Here is an 18,893-nt window from a genome sequence, read left to right as displayed (position 1 = left end):
CCTTACAGTCAAGCATAAAACCAATAAGTACTGCACTACAAACAGTGTAGTGTGTAACTTTCTTTTTTATTGTTTTAAGTTTGTATTGTGAAGAGAGAATAATTGCATTAAATCTAATCCTGAATATTTGGTTATATACATTTTGTATTTACATTTTAGTGTTCAAAACTAGATATTACAATGTGCAAGAACAGAGACGGCAATAACTTTGATAAAACAAACTCCAGACATGGGAAATGGTTTAATGAGAACAAATAATGATTTCAGTATCCATCCATTTTCAACCGCGTTTTCTGGGGGCGGGTCGCGGGGACAACAGTCTAAGCAAACTCCAAACTTCCCTCTCTCCGGACACTTCCTCCAGTTCAGCCCAGCCCAGGACCTGTTTGCCTTGGAAGACCCTACCAGGGGCATTTAGCCCCCGACAACATAGCTCCCAGGGTCATTCAGGCACACAAACTCCTCCACCACGTTAATGTATGTTTCACACATAAATATTCAGTTTTTGACTGTTTCATGACTTTATATTAAACATTAAACATTTAGTTTCAATATTAAGTCACACTTTGGAGTCCTAACAGATGGTAATAAAAGGATTTAATGTGTGTGTGCTTAGCCTCACTCACAGTTTTTTATATGAAAAGTGACATAATCTGGGCCTGGCATTATGCACTAAAGTCAAGTTATTCATCATCATAGTTGAATATAAGGCCCATAGAGTATTGCAGTATGACCTGGAAGATTTGAATACTAATAAATCCTAAACTATACAGTAAAAATACACGAATCTTTGTGTGATGATAGTACACCTGTAGTAGAATAAGGAGAAAGTGGTCTGGGCCTGGAACTATGCACCAAAGTCAAGTTATTAATCATCAAAGTTGACTGTATTACAGTATGACATGGTAGTTTTGAATACTAATAAATCCTAAACTATACAGTAAAAATACACGAATTTTTGTGTGATGATAGCACACCTCTAGTAGAATAAGGAGAAAGTGGTCTGAGCCTGGAACTATGCACGAAAGTCAAGTTATTGATCATTAAAGTTGACTATACGGCCTATACAGTTACAGTATGAACTGGTAGTTTTGAATACTAATAAATCCTAAACTATACAGTAAAAATACACGAATCTTTGTGTGGTGATAGTACACTTCTAGTAGAACAAGGGGAAAGTGGTCTGAGCCTGGAACTATGCACCAAAGTCAAGTTATTATTGATCAAAGTTGACTGTATTACAGTATGACATGGTAGTTTTGAATACTAATAAATCCAAAACTATACAGTAAAAATACAAGAATCTTTGTGTGGTGATAGTACACCTCTAGTAGAACAAAGGGAAAGTGGTCTGGGCCTGGAACTATGCACCAAAGTCAAGGTATTGATCATTAAATTTGACTATACGGCCTATACAGTTACAGTATGACATGGTAGTTTTGAATACTAATAAATCCTAAACTATACAGTAAAAATACACAGATCTTTGTGTGGTGATAGTACACCTCTAGTAGATCAGGGGGGAAGTGGTCTGAGCCTGGAACTATGCACCAAAGTTAAGTTATTAATTATAAAGGTTTTACAGTATGACATGGTATTTTTAAATACTAATAAATGCTTAATTTTACAGTAAAAGTACACAGATCTTTATTGGGCGACAGTTTTTCTATATATGCAATATTTTGTTTCGTAGTTTTATATATTTTGAACAGACCGACGTCTCCCTATGAAAAGAGGAAGTCGCGACGAGCGCGTTTTGTGCTCTGCTGTAAAGCGCGTAATACGGGCGCAAGACGTTTTTGAAGCGCGGCTGGCTGAACGACGGCTCACTTGACCGCAGTCAAGAACTCTGTCGCCTCACAACGGCTCCTGATTGGTGATTACACGTCCTCTTTTATCATTACTTTTAGGGTATTATTGACTGGAGATTCTCAGCCTTCGCCTTCTTCACCATTATCACTAAAGGAGGAGCACGATCGGTTCAGGTTATTTATTGTGTGTGGCGCCGCCTTCTTCTTCTTCTTCTTCTTCTTCTTCTTCTTCTTCTTCTTTTGTTTTTTTTTATGGCAGCTTGCGTACTACCGTGCGTACTTACCGCCACCTACTGTATCTACTAAGCAGAAGAAATAATGTCAAAAGAGGAAAAACTGACGTTTTTAAATAATGAAAAAACAACCCCCTCACCTCATTGTAAATAATAATTTCCATTTTCATAATTTCTAAATAATCATTTTCCATAATGCCAGTTTGTGTGTGTTTGTTTGTGTGTGTGTGTGTGTGTGTGTGTGTGTGTGTGTGTGTGTGTGTGTGTGTGTGTATTTGTATATACAGTATAACATACAATATACATGTTTTGCATACTTATTTTGCTCACAGTTTAATTTAAAGTCTTTCTGCAAAATGCCACACGCTTCAAATTGATGCCAGCTGATATTGCGTCCAGTAGATGTCCTACTAGAGCAAATAAAGATTCAAGAAGCTTTGCGCTGAAGTGAACCTATTGGATGAAAGGCTTCAATGCTTCATAAAGCTTCATCTGCCCATCACTACATATACATATCTACACATCTACTCTCTTTCCTAACTTTACAACAAAAAAAAACAATAATAATAATTTCTCTTAGAAACCTAAAAACAGCTCTACCCCATGTCACTTGCTTTAAAATTTAATATTATATTCAAATCTAACTTTGCTTTTTTTACTCTTAAGAACTCTATCAACCTTTCCCTTTGAACACTATACGTTGGGCAATAGATTATCACATATCACACTATCCTGTTTCATGCGTTTAAGTATCTTCTTTGTACTATTAAGACTTGTATGTCCCAATCTCATTCTGTTCATCAAATCATCCCTCCTCCTATTCCCACTACATCCTATTACTGTTCCAACTTTCCTTTGTATGTTGTATATGCTCTTCCCTTACTTCCTCTATCCCTTTATTCTTGCCACTTTTTTTGTTCTTTCTCTTTTATTATACCATATTTCAATATTCCTATATGTGCTGGTATCCATACAAACATCACTTCCACCCCTGTCCTCCTTATTCTATGCACTGTGTTTAAGATTTCCACCACCACATCCTACCTAGCTTCAAATTCCATTTGTTTAATACTTATCAGTGAGATACCTGAGTCTGAACCTATTCCACCCTTTGTGCCCTACATACCTCTACCCACTTAAGTGCATACAATATTACCACTAATTACACTATAAACACCAATAACTCACCAATTCTTTGTCTTTGCTCTACCTTAACCTCTGTTACCACAAAATCCCTACTTGCCCACCTGTTGTTGATGCATCTGTGTATATTTTTATATACCCTCTATACTTTAACCCAATGTATTCTTCCACCTCATGTGCACCAACTCCTTCCTCTCCTTTTCTTTCTAGCAGACTCAGATTCACCTCTACATCTTCTATTACACCTGGTGGAACTAGGGGTAATAAAAGTGGCATCGTTGGGCTTACCTCCTTACATTTCTCCAATTACCCACCCAAAACTCCAGATTTCCTCTGTTCTGGTCTTCTCCTGACATTGCTTTAACACTACCTTTGTTGGATGACTTTCCCTGTGTCCTTTTTAAATTGGCCCAATAATTGATTGCCAACTGCTGTCTCCTCTCTCCTAATGGCATTCTTATTTATTCCACCTGTAATGCTGATACTGGTGTGGTCTTACACTGCTCCACAGCATAACCTTAGAGCCTGATATCTCCTGCCCTTCCTGTGTATACCTCCAACTGTGACAGCGATCAAAGTGTGCAAAAAATTTTTTTGAATCTTGAATTCTATCTAGTTCCTTAAGTAATGTTATACTACCTGATCCATATATAATACTTCTATAATCCAGCACTGATCTAATCAATCCATTATATATTGTGTGGCACCTCTTAATTATTCCTTTCATATTAACTTTAGTTATTCATTACTTGGATGCTTTCGTGTAACGTTTTGAACACAAGCACCGTTTTATTTCTGAGTGTAGAGCTGCTTACAGTCCATCCATTGTCCCGACAGCTCAAATACTGGAACACAAAATCTAAAACTGTTCAGCCAATTCATGAAATTGCTCTGAGTTCTTCCTCATTGAAGGTGTGGCTGATTTATCCCACAGTCTGGAAATTCAATTGCCAGAGTAGCCACAAGAAAAGAGCAAGATAAACATTTGGGAAAACGGAAATGTGCAAAAATCTTGTGTAGAATTAAAAAGGACGTAAGACAGAATGTACAACTCACACATGCAGTACTGGACTTAATTTTGAGCAGAATTAAGACGAACACGTAACAGATCTTTATCTCACACACAGGGTGCAGTACACAAAGTGTCCAGCAGAGTGCAGTTGAGTCTGTTTGACTGTTGAATTGTACGGTTTAACAGCAGTGGGTATAAAGGACCTGTGGTACCGCTCCTTCCTACACTGGGGGTGGATCAGTCTGCCACTGAAGCAGCTGCTCAGAGCCTCCACTGTCTGATGCAGTGAGAGACTTGTCCATGATGGACGTCAGCTTGGCCGACATCCTCTCACCCTCCTCCCTAGAGTCCAGTGGACCGACCAGGACAGAGCAGACCTTCCTCACCAGCTTGTTCAGTCTTTCTCTGTCATGGTCTGTGCTGCCAGTTGGCATTTGTATTGTGTGGCGATTTGGAGAAAGCCTGTGAATTAAACTGTCAGCAAAATAAAGAAGTATGCAAACACGTATATTGTATGTTATACTGTATATAGAAGTTTATTTGTCATTGTACAGGTACAAAAAAATTACAGGTTCATTTAGCAGCAGTTTATAGTACAAAATGAAAGCTCTATAAGAAATACTGAACAGATAAAAAGAGAGATAAAATAAGAAATAAGTACTCGCATCTTGAACAGATCCTGTCTGATCAAACAATAAGTAACCTCTGTTGCTGTTCTGTGGCTATCAGATCTTCTCGACTGTAGGTTAATCTGTTGTAGGATGGGGCAAAAACAAATGCAAAAGACAGTAGAAGCATAAAAGGGTAAAGATTTGTGGAGAATGTCGAGCCGCTGCGTCCGTACGCACCGCCATCTTGGACAAACCATACATCAGAATCAGAATCCGCTTTAATCGCCAAGTTTGCACAGGACAAATAAAATAAAGAATAAAATAATATAAACTGCAGCTCACTATCACTTTTGTTATTGCACATTAACATCACTTTTGTTATTGCACATTTATGTCTGTGTCTGTGAAGAGTCATTGATTCATTGTGTTGAGGGGAGGCGTTTAAACAGTTTATGTTCAGTGTGTGTGGGGTCAGCAGTGATGCTGACAGCCCGTTTCCTGAGTCTGGCCCGGTACAGGTGTTCAATAGAAGGAAGCTCAGTCCTGATGATCTTTTCTGCTGATCGGACCACCCGCTGCAGTCTGTGTCTGTCCTGCTTAGTGTCTGAACCAAACCACACAGTGATGGAGAGGACAGACTGGATGATGGCTGTGTAGAAGATGGTCAGCAGCTCCTGGGGCTCTGCTGGGCCTTTTTGCGGGTAGTGTCTTTGTGGGGGGACCACTTCAGGTCCTGTGAGTGACCTGAATGAGTCCACGGTAGACACTGTGTTGTGGATGGTGAGGGGGGGCTTGGTTAAGATCAGAGTTTTAATATTCACGTTCAAGCAGGCAGAGGTCATAAACGTTGTGGCAGCAAACAGGATCCGACAAGGAGCAGGCGAAGGCAAGGTCAAAATACAGGCAATGGTCAGACTTAAAGCACTGGATTGTCGGAGGCTGAATCAGTGGCAAGGCATGGTCAATCACGAAAGGCAAGAGTACAAAGAATGCTGGAATGCTAGTCAGGAAAACAACGTAGACAATCTGGCAACTGGGCAAGGCAAGAACTGGTGCTTAAGTGCTGAGTGAACTGATTACTGATGAAACACAGGTGAGGTTAACAAGGACCGGAAGTGAAGCTGGGTTAACTGGATGTGAACTAAACAGGAAGTAGTAACAAAATAAAACCAGACAAGACTGAAAAACGTAACTAAGAAATGTAACTAAGAAACATGAATTATGACAGATAATCTCTGTCAGTAACCTGGTTGGCTTGGTATGTGCTATATGCTATATGCTATATGCTATATTGTACTGTGCCAACACATACTGTTCTGTACCTGTATTCTCGCTCATCTGTACTGCTGTTGTGAGACGTAATTTCCCCACTGCGGGACTATTAAAGGTTTTCTTATTCTTATTCTTATGTTCTACACACTCTTCTTCCATAATGAACAGTTAATGCTGATGCTTGTAAAACAAAGAAACGCATCCTGGTGCGTGGTGAGGTCTGTTTGCACATTGACCCAATACACTGATGCACATATATACATTCACTCATTGTTCTGTTCTGCAGCACGAGGGTAAACTTGCAAAATAAAAACCAAAAGTACTCAGAGTTTACACATGAGCTTCACAGCTTTATTTTCTTCTGTAGGGACAGGCTGCATCCCTGCAGGTGTGCTCTCTTCTCTGCTGAAAAAGAAACCAATTAATTAATATATATAAACTTAAATTAAATGTGCAGTAAAATATGCAGTATTTCTGCATTTTGTACCTTTTACTGATGGATCCCTGGACCCTGGATTTATAAAAGAACCATGCAGCAAGACCAATGGCAAAGAGGACGAGCAAAAGGCTAAATAATACCCAGCAAACCGTGCAGGAGCCTGTAGGGAATCAGAGCACATGTAAGACCAATACACAGGAGGACTAGAGCTGCCAGGACAGAAAGAACGACCTGCGTAGGTCAGAGTCTGAAGCAAAGGCAACAGAACAGACCATTATTGAACATTTTTAGCAGAGACACAGACAGAGCAGGACTTTTTATTTCAGCCCAGATCAGCTGACATTACTCTATGACACAAAACAAACAGGAACCAAAGACAGTTATTATAAACCGAACATAACTTTACTACTCTATGACACATAATGAGCAGGAACTTATTGTAAACCAAACGTAAAACTTTACATTCTAAGTCTCGATTGATTCATTTTAAATCCTAAGACTGAAAAATGCTCCTCATGTCTGTCATTTACTTTGCATAATAAAACACTGTGCTAATAATAATAGCCTCCAAATATAAGTGTGCATCCTGGAGCACAGGCCTCACCTGATGTCACATGCACATAGAAGTTACCATGACTCCTCCCGTACTGGTTGGAGGCTTCACACTGGTAGAGGCCATTGACGCCAGCGGTGTTCCTCACAAACTGCAGCGTTGGTCCGACCACAGTGACACCAGACTGAGGCCAGGACTTGTCAGCTCTGAAACACACAAGACAAAGGTTCCTGTAGCACAAACACCTGAAACCAACTTATTAAGATGCTCTTTGTGATCAGACAGCAGCACCGTACCTGCTCCAGGTGAAGCTGGCAGCTGGGTTTGCTTCAGTCATACACTCTAATGAATTATCTGATCTTTCAGTGACGTTCACTGTCGTGGGTGAAACTGTAAAGAGGAGAGAGAATGAGCTGCTCTGTTGGGTTGTGTCACTAACTAGAGCTTTGTCTACTAAAGTCAAAGTCAGTTAAACTCATTCAATTCAAAAATGCAACAGTTAGACGTTATTCCTCATTCGTAACAACCATTGAGCCTTTACATGTGTTTTGATGGGGGCATGTGTTGTTAGAAGCGTGGAGTAGTTCCATTCAACCACACAGATGCATAAAATCCACTGCCTTGTAACTTCAGCCAACTTTACTCAGACTGAAGAAAAACAAACACCTAAATTGATGGCAAAACGATTCCACGGAAAAGAAAAAATCCAGTTGACATGACTCAACCTTCAGATAACGTGACCTGGATGACTGAGAATCTCCACGGATAGTTATTAACTCCAGTGCAGCGTTTGACATCATTATACTCACAGAACACTTGTAACGTGAAGGGCAGGCTCTTTGCTTGTGTCAGCGCCGCGCTGGTGACGACACATCTCACCAAACGCTGGTTGACGTCTCTGGTAGGGACTCCAAGCAGCGAGCTGACCGTGGTGGTGGTTCCGTTATCGTGAAGGGTGGAGGTGGTGGTTGAACGGACCGAGCCCTCCAGAGAACCCATAATCCACTTCACCTCAGCAGGAGGCCGGGAACCAGCCGCCGTACAGGTAGCAAGGGAAGCTTCTTCACCCCCCAACAGAGGGGCGTCGTCCTTCACCGTTACGACTGGAGGGACTACGAGAGGAAGCACACAGGTCAAAGGTCAGTGTGGGACTCCAGCTTTTTATCTGTTTACTCCACACACACACACACACACACATTTATCATACTGAGCAGGTTTAGTGTAACATCTGTCCTGAAATTTCCACTGGGAAACAGAGTGAATATGCACGAGTAGCTGCCTTCATCCAGCAACGTGGCGTCTGATAACTGGAGGGTTCCATCGTATTTGGTAAAGTTTCCAATGTTCTTGAATCGATAGTCGCCTCCATTGAAGATGTGTGTTTTATCAGCCAGAATCGTAACGAAATTCCCATCTACTGGCTTCCCCTTAGTCTTCTTCTGCCATGAAATCTGTGTGAGGGTGTCTGTGGTGTCAAAGAGGTGGCAGGGTAACGTAGCGCTCTCTCCAAGAACCACCGACACGTTTCCTCCCACCACCCGGACAGCTGAAAGACAAATGGAAAGTCAGGAAACAAACACGAGCAGAAGCACAAGAGGTTTCAGTCTCTGGAGGTTGTGACTGTCACACAGCTATCTGCTAAATCATTAGACATTTGTGTGTCTACTATAAGAACTGTGGTAAGGCTGATTTTGAAGGAAATAGAAAACTGCAATAATACTAGACAGCTGTGTTCCCAAACTGGATAAACACGAAGCAAGGGAGGACTCAATGTGCCTGACTCCATCCTGTCTGTCACCACTCAAGGCCTCGCTTTTAAAATCACAAGTCTGGTTCATTTAATGATTTGACCTTTGCTTGTATCTACATGTGAGTATTTCTCTCCTACAGCCCATTAGGGACAGTGTAATCCAATCATTCATGAGGCTTGGAAAGATACAACCTGTGAGCTGAAATACTTGAAATGAAAAACTGCAAAGAAGGTTCAGAAACATGTCTGAGCAGATGAGTGGTGATGTAGAGTTAACTTCAAAATAAGAAGAAACAGACATCACTGCTTCTATACATGATTCAATTACACATGACATGGTAAAATGTGAAGCTTTGGATGAGAGAGGCTGTTCTCCGTACAGTTCAGCCAGACTGTGTTACAAATGACAATGTATGAAAATGTGAGTGGAACCACTGAGACATTTGTTAAAAGTCAAATGCAAATGAAAGAGTTATTTTTGCTCAATAATAGCAAAAAAAAAAACTTAATCTTGTTCTAAAATTGTTGTTTATGCAGCTCATAGTCATATTTACTTCTTTTCTAAGGAAATCCGCTTAACATTTTTTAGACCAAAACATCCAACCATCCCTACAAACTGATCTTCATGTGACACGTGATTCACTTTTACAACCTCACAAAACAACAAAACCACCGTTTCTTTCTTAACAAGAACCTTTTCTAAATGTAAAACATTATGTATTGTCTCTGTGGCCCTTATTGCTTCTGTCGCCCATTAAAACGGCAGGGGTCTAAAGGTTTAAGGAGTTCTTCACAGTGTTCAATGTAATATACCCTAGTTTATATCTAAATACAATCAAACAACAGCTGCTGCTTTGTTCTTGTAGGTGACACAACGGTCTAAGATAAATAAAGTCCACGCACCTTCCACGGTCCAGCTCAGGTTTAGCAGCAGCAGCAGCAGGAGGAGGTGGAGCCTCCCTGGAGAAAATCCACTCATAGCGAAGTCCGTTGGAAATGATTGCCCTCGTGTGAGGCTCCATTTCAGACTGCGATCATTCAGCCGTCATTAGTTCATCGGTCGTTGACCCAGCTAAAAGAGCGGAGTGCGACCGCATTCTACGGTTTGCACAGAAAGGTGAGATGTGTGATATGTTGTAGTTAAAACTACACACAATAAGGCTCTCACTTTACAACAACGTGCTCTTCTTCCCCATACTCCTCACCATTCCTTCCTTCACTTCTGTTTCAGGTGTCCTGCTCACTGAGCTTAAGCAGCTGCTGCCACGTGGCGAGAGAAGGAGAGAAGGTACCACACGGAACTGAACGAGGTGTTCACTGAGAGGACTTGTTCCTCCTGAGTCAAAATTTGTTTATATTAAACGAATCGTTATCGTCGCTATCAGGTAGTTTTTAGCAGTGAACAAGACACAGCCCAGAACCGGACACATGAAAACCAGATAACAAACAACGGAATGGTATTTAACTGGGATAACAGGAAAGGTGGAGACAGACGGAGATAATGAGACAAACGGAAGGCTCTAGAAAGTTAAGAGGAGGAGCTATGACGAAGCGTCTGTGGCGCCTGGCTTCACTGTAAATACGGTGGAGACGAGGAAAGACCGCTATGTTTACTGTGTCTGAACGTGTTGGCAGCGGACAGCATGAAGCCAAATAAGCTTTTATAAACAAGAGTCACTAAGACATCACACCCCAATCACGCTGACAAGTCGCTGGAGTTTGTTCTGCGAAAACGTGACGAATATTACCAACAACGCTGCTGATGCCGAGGTTGTAGGTTCTAATCCACTTTTAACATAAAAAGCTGAAAGAATTTTGCTTTTTATCACATTCTGAGAAGGGGGTGCAAAATGTTTACTTCTTGTGGGGGTGTTACAGAAAATAATTGAGAAGCACTGTTATAGAGAAAACAGGTGCGTGTCAACAAAGGGGCTACAGTCCGTTAATGATTCACTGAGCAAACTGACACAGACGTTGATCAAATGCCTGGTTACAGACAGCCGGCACCACCACACTCCAACTGCTCATAGCAGCGTGGAACAAAAGACGTTGGATGTGACAGTTTTATCAGCCCAACCCATAACGGTATGCAAAGCACCCAGAGAGACTCAAATCCATCTAAACAATGAGCTACAGAGCAGGACCAATGACACACCTACTAAACTGTCTCCTTAATAAAACCTTTAATAGTCTCACAATGGGGAACCTTCATATAAAGAATACTTGAAGCAAACTTCACTACTTTCAATGAACAGACAGACATATTGTGCAGCAGGAGAGTTGAACTCGTCTAGAAACAAAAAGCCACAGTGGCACAGATGGTGACGTGCTGATACCTCAGCGTTAACGTCCCAACTCCACTTCAGCATCTACAGACAATCGACTTTATATGACAGCATTTTAGATTCATAACAAACCGATCTGAACATTATTTTTGTTCTACAGCACAAAGACTTGTACTATGAAGATCGCTGTAGCTGCTCTTTGCCTGGTCTTTGTTAACATTGACTATTCTGAGGAAGCTGAAAGCAGCGCAGATTACACTGGTCACAGGACTCCTAAAGCGTTTTAGGTGATGATGTGACAGACCAGACACATTTGTAAGGTTACAAATCAAACAAATAAAAGACAAATGTAGAACAAGATAACAAACAAAGCAAAAAAACTAAGAGACAGGATTTGCTGACAGTGGGAATAATCTGTTGTGAGACTCAGAAGAACTCCAATAAATATGTTATTACAAAAAGCATTTAACTAAATCATGTAACAAATGTCTCTGGACACATTTAATGGAAAAACTCAAACACAGCAGGATTTTTTTACTGTGAGTACAGTCAATTGAAACATACAAGTAGTTTTAGAAGCTGTGAAGGTTATATCACTGACAGCACATTTAAGTTGATGCTTAAACGTACAATGTAAAATATGCAAATACATCAGTCTGAAACTCTAACCTGGCAAAGATCAACTAAAGCAAAAAAGATTAAATCTAATGATATATTCAGTCACCACAAAAACCACATCCTTTTACAGTTGGAGCTGTGGTGCTACTGTGGACCTACTGTACTGATACAGGACATACTGTACACTGACTCATTCCTCTGTCCTGAAGCACGAGGGTAAACTGGCAAAGCAAAACAGAAGTTCTCAAAAAAGGAAAAGGAGAACTGTATTCAAATACTCAGCCACACTTGGACATTTGCACCATAAACTGATGCTGTTTTTGTGTTTGGTGAAGTAGTTCATGAGACACTTCACACAGTCTCGTGACTAAAACAGATTTTACATTTAACATGTGCTTCACGTAGGTGTTTCAGCTTCTTCATCGTCTGTAAGGATAGGCTGCCTCCCTGCATGTGTGCTCTCTCCTCTGCTGGAAAAGAAACTATCAGTTAATTTATATATATAAACTTAAATTAAAATGTGCAGTATAATATGCAGTATTACTGTATTTTGTACCTTTGTTTGGGCCTAAATATAAAAAGGTAGTACCATGCAGCAAGACCAATGGCAAACAGGACGAGCAAAAGGCTAAATAATACCCAGCAAACCGTGCAGGAGCCTGTAGGGAATCAGAGCACATGTAAGACAAATACACAGGAGGACTAGAGCTGCCAGGACAGAAAGAACGACCTGCGTAGGTCAGAGTCTGAAGCAAAGACAACAGAACAGACCATTAATTAATAGTACAGACACAGACAAAGCAGGAGTTTTTATTTCAGCCCACATCAGCTGATATTACTCTATGACACAAAACAAACAGGAATCAAGGACAGTTATTTTATAAACAGAACATAACACTTTACTATGCTATGACACAAAATAAGCAGGAAATAAAAACACTACAAGTTTTGACTGATTCATTATTTCAAATGCATACAGAGCCAACATGTTTAAAACTGTACAGTTTTCTATGAACAGGCCTGTAAGCTTTGCCTGAGGACTTATTTCAAATGATCCGATGTGTCAATAAGTAAACACTGTCAGCTCTAACTTCTAAAGTATTGTAACAACTGTTTTAAAGGGTTTTATTCATTCACAGCCAAAAACATCAGACTATTGTTTTATTCTGGTAATTACTACACAACTATGGGGTGCCAAATGTAAAAGGAGCACCTATAACTAGTTTTCTCAAATTTAACTAAATGACACAACATGTTTTCTCACATTTAGTTAAATATGCAAGTCTATATGTAAATGTTAAATCTAAATGTAAATGTTAAATCTAAATTTTAAAGGATTAAACTGAATATTTAAGTGGACTCCACCCCCTATTGTCCTAGACCAGTAACGCGGACTCAAACACGTCAAACAGTAGGCATAGCTCCGCCCACATCTGACTCTGGATCGGTGCACGAAAATACTGGAGAGAAGCCTAAAGTCAAAGTCATCATGGCCGCCAGCTCCGACTCAAACGGGCTGTAACGGCAGGTGTGCGGGCTGAGGCTCCGCTTCAAACTGCTGTTCTGTCGTAAACACCATTAATGGGGAGTTAAATAGGTTTAAATAGAATATTTCTGTGGCGCCAGTGGCGAATTAGTTAGCTAACTATACTAGCTAGCCGAAGTTACGTCCAGGCTAAAAACAAAAGTTTCAGGGGTTTGCGCGCACTGTTGGAGGTGTTTGAGTTTGCGGGGTAGGGGTGGAGTCTACTTGCACATTCATGAATATTCAGTTTACACTCGGCAAACGTTTAGCATTTACATTTAACATTTAGACTTTTGCACATTTAACTAAATGTAAGAAAACATGTTGTGTCATTTAGTTAAATGTGAGAAAACTAGGTATAGGTGCTCCTTTTACATTCGGCACCCCATATACAACATAACCCTCATGAATTTATCTTGTTTTATGTTGTCTTATATTTGTGCTTCTCTTGCTATTACTGAACAAAGGCTCCTTATGTCTGTCCTTTATTTTACTTTGCATAATAAAACACTGTGCTAACATTTATAGCCTCCAAATATCAGTGTGCATCCTGGAGCACAGGCCTCACCTGATGTCACATGCACATAGACGTAACCATGACTCCTCCGGTACAGGTTGGAGGCTTCACACTGGTAGAGGCCATTGACGCCAGCGGTGTTCCTCACAAACTGCAGCGTTGGTCCGACCACAGTGACACCAGACTGAGGCCAGGACTTGTCAGCTCTGAAACACACAAGACAAAGGTTCCTGTAGCACAAACACCTGAAACCAACTTATTAAGATGCTCTTTGTGATCAGACAGCAGCACCGTACCTGCTCCAGGTGAAGCTGGCAGCTGGGTTGGCTTCAGTCATACACTCTAATGAATTATCTGACATTACAGTGACGTTCACTGTCGTGGGTGAAACTGCAAAGAGGAGAGAGAATGAGCTGCTCTGTTGGGTTGTGTCACTAGCTAGAGGCTTGTCTACTAAAGTCAAAGTCAGTTAAACTCATTCAATTCAAAAATGCGACAGTTAGACGTTATTCCTCATCCCTAACAACCATTGAGCCTTTATATGTGTATTGGTGGGGGCATGTGTTGTTAGAAGCGTGGAGTAGTTCCATTCAACCACACAGACGCATAAAATCCACTGCCTTGTAACTTCAGTCAACTTTACTCAGACTGAAGAAAAACAAACACCTAAATTAATGGCAAAACGTTTCCACGGAAAAGGAGAAATCCAGTTGACATGACTCAACCTTCAGATAACGTCACCTGGATGACTGAGAATCTCCACTGATCGTTATTAACTCCAGTGCAGCGTATGACGTCATTATACTCACAGAACACTTGTAACGTGAAGGGCAGGCTCTTTGCTTGTGTCAGCGCCGCGCTGGTGACGACACATCTCACCAAACGCTGGTTGACGTCTCTGGTAGGGACTCCAAGCAGCGAGCTGACCGTGGTGGTGGTTCCGTTATCGTGAAGGGTGGAGGTGGTGGTTGAACGGACCGAGCCCTCCAGAGAACCCATAATCCACTTCACCTCAGCAGGAGGCCGGGAACCAGCCGCCGTACAGGTAGCAAGGGAAGCTTCTTCACCCCCCAACAGAGGGGCGTCGTCCTCCACCGTTACGACTGGAGGGACTACAAGAGGAAGCACACAGGTCAAAGGTCAGTGTGGGACTCCAGCTTTTATCTGTTTACTCCACATACACACATTTATCATACCAAGGAGGTTTACTGTTATATCTGTCCTGAAATTTCCACTGGGAAACAGAGTGAATATGCACGAGTAGCTGCCTTCATCCAGCAACGTGGCGTCTGATAACTGGAGGGTTCCATCGTATTTGGTAAAGTTTCCAATGTTCTTGAACCGATAGTCAGCTGCATTGTAGATGTGTGTTTTATCAGCCAGAATCGTAATGAAATTCACATTTTCTGGCTTCCCCTTAGTCATTCTCTGCCATGAAATCTGTGTGAGCGTCTCTGTGGTGTCAAGGAGGTTGCAGGGTAACGTAGCGCTCTCTCCAAGAACCACCGACACGTTTCCTCCCACCACCCGGACAGCTGAAAGACAAATGGAAAGTCAGGAAACAAACACGGGCAGAAGCACAAGAGGTTTCAGTCTCTGGAGGTTGTGACTGTCACACAGCTATCTGCTAAATCATTAGACATTTGTATGTCTATTATAAAAACTGTGGTAAGGCTGATTTTGAAGGAAATAGAAAAGTGCAATAATACTGGACAGCTGTGTTCACAAACTGGATAAACACGAAGCAAGGGAGGACTCACTTTCCTCGACTCCATCCTGTCTGTCACCATTCAAGGCCTCGGTTTTAAAATCACGTGTGGTTCATTTGTTTGACCTTTGCTTGTATCTACATGTGAGTATTTCTCTCCTACAGCCCATTAGGGACAGTGTAATCCAATCTAACTCTGCCATCGTGCCCGTTTGCTTCTACTAAATGAGGCCTGAAAAAAAAATAAAACCTAAAAGCTGAAATTCTTGAAATGACCCGCTCAGAAAACGTGTCTGAGCAGGTGAGTGGTGATGTAGAATACATTACCTGTCTGAGAATAAAGAGAGCCTTTCACGTGGACCTCACCTGTTTAAGTAAATTAGCTTCTTTGTTGTTTCTTTGTTTTTTAGACAAAGGTCTAACTGCCAGAAACACCTGCTGCCCTGAGAATCTACTGTTGTTCATTTTCACTGCATTAGGTTTTTGTTTTCTTTAAATAATGAACCATGTTTTAAAAACAGACTGCTCCCACTGCTTTACTTTATTTTGACAACATAGGATTTAACATTACTTACAACACAACTTATTATAATGAGATAATTACACTTGTACATTGCTAAACTACAAGCACTGCAATACTTTAATTTATGTTTTACAGTTGTCTGTGATCACATTACAACCATGTCACCAATAAGAGCATCACACATGTGACAGCAGCTGTTGTGGCATGTGGTGAGTTATAGGATAAAAATATTCTGGTTCTGTTCTTAACAGCCTGTTTTTTAGAGTACAAGAGAACCACACATGTAAAGACCTCAGTAATGTACCTGAAAAACAGGTGGTATCAAGACAATGACTGAAATTTTATCCTTCAGATTAACTGTATGAAGCTGTCCACAGCTGCTTCCCTGAAAAGGGTTGATGCTCCTGGCAAGAAGAAACAGGCATCACTGCTTTCATCCTGCTTCTATGATTGAATTACACATGACATAAAAGCTTCAGATGAGGGACGCTTTGTTCCCAGAGTACAGTTCAGCCAGACAGTGTTACAAATGACAATTTATGAAAATGTGAGTGGAGTCACTGAGACATTTCTTAAAAGTGAAATGCAAATGAAAGTTATTTTTTATTAATATATAAAAAAACTATCTTGTTCTATAATTGTTGTGCTCATTGTATGCAGCGTCATATATTTACTTATTTACTGTCTTCTATGGTCCTTATTTCTTCTGTCGTCAAACGACAGGTGTCTAAAAGGTTTAAGGAGTTCTTCACAGTCTTCAATGTAATATACCCTAGTTTATATCTAAATACAATCAAACAACAGCTGCTGCTTTGTTCTTGTAGGTGACACAACGGTCTCAGCTAAATAAAGTGATGATGTAGTAAAGAGTTTTGTCCACGCACCTTCCACGGTCCAGATCAGGTTCAGCAGCAGCAGCAGCAGCAGCAGCAGGAGGAGGTGGAGCATCCCTGGAGAAAATCCACTCATAGCGAAGTCCGTTGGAAATGGTTGTCCTCGTGTGAGGCTCCGTTTCAGACTGCGATCATTCAGGCGTCAAAACGGAGTGCGACCGCACTACGGTTTGCACAGAAAGGTAAGACGTGTGATATGTAGAGATGTCCAACTCGAGACCTCCCACTCGACTCAGCGTCGATCTTTTGAAGCAGAAGTGTCTGTAAGCAGAATCTCGAGCGCGTTCCGAATCACGTGACCAATGAGAGCGAGAGGCGTCGATACGTCACGTGACTGCCGAGCATCTTATCTGTAGTTTGAATGGACGTTTTTTTAATATGCCAGAGCTTTATAAACGTGGCAAGCGGTCCGGAGATGATCTATAAGATGTTAGATGATCTAAAGGATAGACAGGTTTCACATTACGGATATCTGTAATGTATTTATGATAAGTTCACAAATGTAGTTGTTGACTACAACTACATTTTGACAAGTCGCAGTTCCAAAAAAATATCTTTATTAGTCAGACATCAGTGTCGTGCAAACGGCTCTTCTCCAAAGCTGGAGAGGTGTTGGGAAGCTGATTAAAGTCATGTTCTGTGGAAAAAATAAAAGTCTTTGATTTAACTAAATGACAAATATGTCTCCTCAATGTAGTAATAAACAGAGTTGCAGTAGAACCAAATACAGCTCTAATAACATCGAACTATCGAACATATTTACCATATCAAGGCTACTTATACATTATTATCCACAGAGAAACACAATTACTCACCTTTGATTACATATGTTTTATTTGACAATAAACCCTCGCTGATACGTGGTTGTTCAGGATCACAGTCCATGTTTTATTTGACAATAAAACATGGACTGTGATCCAGATCACAGATTATTATTATTATCCAGATTATTTGACAATAAAACATGGACTGTGATCCAGATCACAGTCCATGTTTTATTTGACAATAAAACATGTAAACTGTGATCCTGAACAACCACGTATCAGCGAGGGTTTGATGGTCAGTATGCTTTGATGCAGTTCCAACGCACAACCAGCAGATGTCGATGTTCTGACTGTGTCAAATTGGTGTCGAGCATTGTGTTGATTTCAGCCCAACTGTGTCATAGTTGCTCAGTGATTCATGAGGCTTCGATTTCGCCATCTTTACTGATATGTTGTAGTTAAAACTACACACAATAAGGCTCTCACTTCACAACAACGTGCTCTTTGTTCGGATCTGGGAGATGTTCAGTGGCGACGGACTCGTTAAAGCTGAACTTCCTCTTCCGGTTCTTCCTCTTCTTCTGAGTTTAGCGGCGGCTTGCATCCTAATTGTTGCATTACCGCCACCTATCGATATCTCTACCCCTCATATTCTTTTCTCCAACCCAGTAACATTTAAAAATTTAAACAATGCTATCATTCCACTTCCTGCTCCTCCAACTTCCAGCGCCCTCCTCAAACATATATCTTTGACTCCTGCTTCCCTCATACTCCTCACCATTCCTTCCCTTTTCCTTCTACACTCCATTATAACATGTTCCACTCCCTCCACCTCCCCACAAAACTCATACCTCCCATCCCAACCGTAAAGTGCTGTTCAAATACGCGTGGAGCTGAATCTCTGAAGCATGTTTAAAATAAAAACACAGCTCTTCGTTTTGTTTGACACGCAAAAAATAGATTTTTGACACAGTCACATACATTAAGTGTTGTTTGGAAGCTGTGCAGTTGAAGCAAATTAACACCAACTAAAATTTATTTCTGTACATAAGGATTTTGTAATACATTCATACATTTATCTACAATACAATTTATAAAGATCCCAAAATAAAAAATCAAATGTATTTTTTTTTCACATTTATATTACTGAATTGATAATCAATCAAATTTTTGTAGAAACTGGACTGTTAAAGAGCCTGTCAACGTTTTTTGTTTTTGTTTGCTGTTATTGTAATT

General features: G+C 40.8%; 2 protein-coding genes and 1 long non-coding RNA gene across 7 annotated transcripts in view; 1 reads left to right on the top strand and 2 right to left on the bottom strand.

The window, feature by feature from the left end:
• LOC114847079 (nectin-2-like) overlaps nt 1-18,579 on the bottom strand; it is a 36,111-nt gene extending 17,532 nt beyond the window's left edge. The window contains exons 1-5 of the mRNA XM_055505096.1: nt 18,522-18,579; nt 9,728-9,922; nt 8,282-8,620; nt 7,884-8,186; nt 7,371-7,464 (exon numbers count right to left, since the gene is read on the bottom strand). Of these exons, the coding sequence (XP_055361071.1) occupies nt 7,371-7,464; nt 7,884-8,186; nt 8,282-8,620; nt 9,728-9,803 (812 nt within the window). The 5' untranslated portion in view covers nt 9,804-9,922; nt 18,522-18,579. The remainder of the gene's footprint in view (nt 1-7,370; nt 7,465-7,883; nt 8,187-8,281; nt 8,621-9,727; nt 9,923-18,521) is intronic.
• LOC129603518 (uncharacterized) lies at nt 1,032-4,707 on the top strand. The gene is made up of 2 exons (XR_008693420.1): nt 1,032-1,995; nt 4,315-4,707. It is a non-coding gene; the product is annotated as an uncharacterized LOC129603518 (long non-coding RNA).
• On the bottom strand, nt 10,993-17,206 carry LOC129603515 (nectin-3-like). Of its 5 annotated transcripts, XM_055505109.1 has the most exons (8): nt 16,885-17,206; nt 16,305-16,404; nt 14,966-15,304; nt 14,579-14,881; nt 14,066-14,159; nt 13,821-13,975; nt 12,284-12,386; nt 10,993-12,197 (listed from the first exon to the last, which is right to left on the bottom strand). In XM_055505109.1, exons 3-8 carry the CDS (start codon nt 15,192-15,194, stop codon nt 12,125-12,127), a joined length of 957 nt encoding a protein of 318 aa, XP_055361084.1. In that variant the 5' UTR covers nt 15,195-15,304; nt 16,305-16,404; nt 16,885-17,206; the 3' UTR covers nt 10,993-12,124. The 5 variants fall into 5 exon arrangements, with proteins under 5 accessions (XP_055361084.1, XP_055361079.1, XP_055361080.1 ...); XM_055505104.1 differs by lacking the exon at nt 16,305-16,404; XM_055505105.1 differs by lacking the exon at nt 16,305-16,404 and having other exon boundaries at nt 10,993-12,194.
• Nucleotides 18,580-18,893: the final 314 nt, after the last annotated feature.

Source organism: Betta splendens, chromosome 21, assembly GCF_900634795.4.
Source record: "Betta splendens chromosome 21, fBetSpl5.4, whole genome shotgun sequence".
Lineage (NCBI taxonomy): Eukaryota > Metazoa > Chordata > Actinopteri > Anabantiformes > Osphronemidae > Betta > Betta splendens.
The sequence above is the reverse complement of the archived record's forward strand: the minus strand, read 5'-3'. Positions and strand labels throughout refer to the sequence as shown.